Here is a 5487-nt window from a genome sequence, read left to right on the forward strand (position 1 = left end):
AAAAAACAAGTTGGCTTCCCCAAAGTCCACTGTATAGTTCGAACACTGCCAATATTCATACAAACACAAAATTAAAGTCAAGCTTCAACACTCATGTCAGTTGAAGTGGGCGTGTCAACTAGTGTATTTGCCATCATCTACATCAGTGGTTCAAAACTAGACTTGCTTCAGGACCTTTATGATACATTGAACATCAGTTGGCAACCCAACACAGTACTGTTTTTTAAATAATTCATGGATGCCTTGACATTTAGAGGTTAAATATTCAAATTGATTGCGTTTTAGAATCTTTACAAGTCTCACAAATCATTACTTGTATAGACCAATTAAAATTTTAGGGAAATCAGTTACTGAAGCTCACCTTCCTTCTTAGGTACTGGTGCCACTGTTTGTGGTTTCAGTGTTTCAGCTTTCTGTGTGAGAGTGACCTCATAGTTCTCTCTATTCTTGCTACGCAGTTCCTCATACAACACTGGCTTCTTTTTGGGCACATCCTCATCTGGATAGAGCGGAGCTTTGGGACAAATGAAAACTATTGGTTAAACATCTACCAATCAGATGACAAATCCTTATTCAATGACAAATGTCTTCACCCAAATGTAATCACATTTAGATTTATTTATATACGTCTATACAATTATACATGTTGTTTTGTGCAAGGGTGGCAGTACCTTGAGGAGAAATATCATCCCTGATGTTAACAGGACCAGAATCACTAAATCCAGAACTGAAAGGAGTGGGGTCGTATGATTGGGAGGGACTGCTGTAGGGATAGTCACTGGTGTAACTGCTGTCTCTCTCAGGCATAGAACTGACTTCTGTCGAAGGTTGGAACGCTGACTCCGAAACAGACTGTTGAGATTCTGATGGGTTTGGATCCTCAAAATCTGACTGGTTTAGCCTAAAAAAAAAATTAATCACCATGTGTAAATTAATTGTCAAAGTGAATTACTTCAAATATATTAATGTATATATATATATATATATATATATATATATAATTTTTGAGTGATGATGTTAACAAATTAAAATTAAAATCAGAGATGCAATTAAAAAATAGACAGATAGATAGAAGCTATTTTATATTTCTAACTATAAAAACAAAATACAGAAATTTAAATATTAAAAAAATTCTTACTTAAAATTGTTCTTACTCTGAAGGCATGTGATGCAGACGTCCCTGTCGTAGTGCCTCTCCCAGTGGGGAGTTCTCCAGTTTTCTAAACTTTTCTTCACAGACCGTCATGTAAGACATTTTCCCAGTAATGTATCCAGACATGCCAGCAACTGCATAAAAATCACAAATATTCAAAGGTACTTAGGAAAATGTAGCCTTTGAATATCCCTTTATCATATATCCTTGGTTTTAGCTGTGTTTTATTAATTTGTGCTGTCTATTGTTGATACTTACATGCAACTTTGGGAAGAGAGCCGAATCTGGGTGATGGAGTAAGGATTCCTACGGATAAACAATAACAATATAAGATTTTACATGTTTGAAAAACGAATTTGTTCTCCTTTTTGTTTAAATTGTTTTACCGCCAAAATCCAAACCCATAAAACTTGCTTATATTCAGAATACAAATGAAGAGCATGAACAGTTGAGTTTCGGTTTACCATATTTGATGTGCTCTGTATATGTGCACTGTTAGTTGTTTCTATGTGAACAAAAGTCTAAATTAAATCGGTTCATCATACAAAATTATTGTGTCTACTTCGAATACTTGGATTAAACCACTCTATTCATACAGATTTCTTTCACAATCTCTTTATGGAAATTCTGAAGCATTCAAATTTTGGTGGAATCAGGTTTCATTAAAAATAATGAAAAATGGTGGGGGGGATTATAATTAGCCTACTATAAAAAGTTTCATTACTTAAGATTTTATTCTTTTTAATGACTTTTCCCATTTTTAAAATTCCCTGATAAATCTAGGTTTTCCATGACAATGGGAGACATGAGTAAAAACTTGAAAGAGGATGTGAACGTACCTCTTGATACCATTACCTGAGTGGCTGCAGTTGCAACGGCAGAAAATGGCAAGGCTGCAAATAACAAGAGAGCAAACGTTCACAAATCTGGTTCACAAGTTCTTTCTCATCAGAAGCATCTTGAGACTATATCTTGCAAAGTAATTTTGGGGAGGAATAAAACAAAAAATAAATAAAAGGAACGCAAAAAAGATGTTGGGCAGAATGACAGACAAGTGGCAATAAATCATGACAGGTTTCATCACTAAAGTAGAGCACTACTCACATCTGTACCAGAAGCTTTCTGAATTGCACTCTCTGAAGACACGCCTCTCTTCTTCATTGGGAATATACGAGGCATTAATAGAGCCCTGTGAAGACAGAACTATGGGTGAGGAAACTTTCTGGAAGTTCCCTATCAGTGATCTATTTGTCCTGTAAACAGAAAACCGCACACACACTTTGCTTTTCCAAGTACTTCTGCATGAGACAGAGCAGTAAGGGACAGAATATGTGGTTTATAAACATTGTCAGGTGAATTTACTGCCTACCTTACTAGACCCATGTGGGACTTGAGCAGCAGCAGTGAATCCAGACGAAGCTTGCGACATGACTGATCCAAGAAGCACAGCACGATTATACAAACAATAATGTTTTTGCAGTAGCCATGGGATTACGCGGATTACGAGTCAACAAGTCCAGAGACACACTTTATTACATGACCTCCAACTCTTATCAGCAAACAACACTAACCCGGAAGTGCAGGAGTTAAGCCGGAAGCACCAATGACAAGTCTCATAACAACTCAAAAATATGTGGAAAGATGTCTTATAAGAATATATATACATATAAGAATGCCTTATTGTAAATTCAACACGGAAAAAAACTAAACAAAATATAACTAATTGTAATTTCCGAACACATTTTTTTTAAATAAATGAAACATTTTATAACCAAAATATTAAAAAATCTGTTTCTTTGCCTTAATATGACTGTATATGTGAACAGTTTTCATAAGATTTAAACATACGATTTCATAGCGCATACATATCTAATATGTAATAAACATCAGTTCAACTTCATACATTTTAATATTCTTATAAATAAAAAAGACAAAGAAAGCGTTCAGACAAACATGAACATATACATGCGCATGTATATGATACTTGCTGCATTAGCCCATTTACAGCAATTATTATTATTATTAAGCGTGAAATATAAAAATAAATATAAAATTGTAGTCTGAACTGAGAAAGCAACTAGATTAGATAAAAACTGATCAGATGTTTGTGAACCGATTTAGAGAAGTTTAGAGAAATCATAACTTGTGTCAATATGAGTATTAATCACTTTTAGTGTTATGTCAATAGCCATTTAATTGCCTCATCTATCGATCGACCTCGCAAAGAAAAACTAATCCTCATAAACAACGAACATTTAAGAGGTCTGATCTAAAAGTATTGATTTTTACTTACGCAGTGTACGAGCGTGTATTTTGACAAACCGAAGGAATTATCGAGGGATCTCCTTTCAGCCAATCCAGTAGCAGTGTGTGTTGATTGATAGCTCAATCAGCTAATAGAATGGTCTGTTTGTTAAGCGTGTGAATAAAGTGCATTCATAGCCGCGAGCGCAGGGCGGGGCTTAGCTCCGCAATCTTGACACCACGACTCCCCTATCAGAAGAGCGGATTGTCAAAGCCGTTAGCCAGCGCTGCTCCAATCTGATGGACAGGGAGGTGGGCACGTTGTCATTCGTCGAGTTTTTAGGTGTTTTGCGAAAAAAGACCGAGAAGATTAGCTGTAAGATCGAACGGTAGAGGTCAACGGATGTGAAATGTTGTTTTTGTAAAGCTCGAGTCGTTCTCGTCATCTTTTGGAGAGAAGAGCCATTGGGTTTTCAGCGCTAGCGCGAGCAGGCTAACTGACGAGGAAAAGCGCAGCTGCTCTAAAAAAGGTAAGAAGGGCCGAATTCTGTTTGACTAACCTCAAATACCCAACGTCTAATGTAAGACCGACAGAGCCAGCTCTCACTTTTAACGCTCATCGGTTGTCCTATCAGATGTACTTTCCTTCGCAGGATATTATCAGTTAGTAGTCAAGTTATGTTATGTTGACCTGCATTTGAAGCGAAGATGAGTGCAGTCAGTGGTTGTGTTACAAAATCTAGTGAGCTGTCGACCTAGACAGCGTTTTTGGACACCATTGGTAAGGTACATGAGTTGAGCAGGCCATATGAAACTAAAGTCTTAATGCACAGATCACTATGTGACTTTTCATGGAGTTTTGTGAGCTAACATGAGACAACATTGCGCTTAACCAATCAGAAAAACTGGAGAAATTGTCTTTGGGCAACATGTATGAAAGCTGGACTGAAGGGAGAGACTCTTACAAAACTGCAGTTTGGTGGAAATATCAGTCATAATATAAAGATCTGCGGTATTAGTACCAGGATGCTGTTAGGCTGAGTTTAAAACCCCCAAACTCGTGTTCATTAACAACTCTTATTTTGTGTTAAACCACCAAATTACATAAAACGATCTTTTAATTTGATTTCTGTTAAATTTCCTTTAGTGGAAAAGTGTGAAATTTTAGTAAAACCCTGGAGCTGAAACAAAAACATGGTTTTGTTTCAATCCAGACCACATCTTTCTCATTTATCTTTTTCATCTAATAAAATCTGGCACTTGAAAGACTCATTGATGTTTATTGCTTGTCCAATGCAAACATGTGCATGAGTCATAAATGATGTTAACAGCTCTAGTGTCCCAGCCAGCCTCTCAGCATTTGGTGAGAGAGCAGCTTGTTCATCAGTGAGCAGAGAAGAGTTCACACTCCTGATCTGAGCTCTGAGAGGAGTGTGAACTCTTCCTGCTTACTGCTGAACATGCTGCTCTGAGTGTCATGACAGCAGTGTGTCTCTTGTAAACAGTAGTGGGGTTTGGTGGGAGACAGATGCATGGGATTGTTGCATTGGAGTTAAATGCTTAGACCTTCTTCTTTCAATTAATGCTCCTAAATGTAGATATATATATAGATATAGAAGCATGCTATTTTAATCTGAAATCTCTGCATGTTTCAAGTGAAATCGTATGTCGAATAATAATAAAAAACCTTATACAAATGACATAATTACATTGTCAATAACAGTAGCAGTGAAATTTCATGATTATTGATGCCAGTTTGCAGACCTCAGCTACTAAAATGCTAAAGAATTGAAAAAGCTGTCGTATTAGTATAAATAGTAACAAATTAATACAGTGTTTGTAGCTGTCAAATTAAGTAATTATAATTAATAATACATTACTATTTAAGAGTTTGAGGCCAGCAAGATTTTTTTTAAAGAAATTTATGCTCTTATTCAGCAAGGATGTGTTATGGTGTTGAAAAGTGACAGCAAATATTTTTATATTGTTACAAAAAAAGTCCATTTTAAACAGGCTAATGCTGTTCTTTTATAGTTTATATTTATCAAAGAATCCTTTGCATCACATAAATATTCAACAACTGTTTTCAA

The 5487-nt window shown here is 36.0% G+C and overlaps 1 protein-coding gene across 3 annotated transcripts in view; it reads right to left on the reverse strand.

Annotated features, from left to right (window-relative positions):
• LOC107755252 (OCIA domain-containing protein 1-like) overlaps positions 1 to 2763 on the reverse strand; it is a 6847-nt gene extending 4084 nt beyond the window's left edge. For 2 of the 3 annotated variants that reach the window (XM_016571975.1, XM_016571977.1), the window contains exons 1-7: positions 2523 to 2763; positions 2258 to 2342; positions 1993 to 2046; positions 1412 to 1459; positions 1155 to 1287; positions 672 to 901; positions 362 to 514 (exon numbers count right to left, since the gene is read on the reverse strand). In XM_016571975.1, coding sequence (XP_016427461.1) covers positions 362 to 514; positions 672 to 901; positions 1155 to 1287; positions 1412 to 1459; positions 1993 to 2046; positions 2258 to 2342; positions 2523 to 2582 — 763 coding nt within the window. In that variant the 5' untranslated portion in view covers positions 2583 to 2763. Of the gene's footprint in view, positions 1 to 361; positions 515 to 671; positions 902 to 1154; positions 1288 to 1411; positions 1460 to 1992; positions 2047 to 2257; positions 2407 to 2522 lie in introns of all 3 variants that reach the window. The other variant, XM_016571976.1, reaches the window with a different exon arrangement.
• Positions 2764 to 5487: the final 2724 nt, after the last annotated feature.

The sequence above is a fragment of the Sinocyclocheilus rhinocerous genome, unplaced genomic scaffold, assembly GCF_001515625.1.
Source record: "Sinocyclocheilus rhinocerous isolate Xijiao unplaced genomic scaffold, SAMN03320098_v1.1 scaffold562, whole genome shotgun sequence".
NCBI lineage: Eukaryota > Metazoa > Chordata > Actinopteri > Cypriniformes > Cyprinidae > Sinocyclocheilus > Sinocyclocheilus rhinocerous.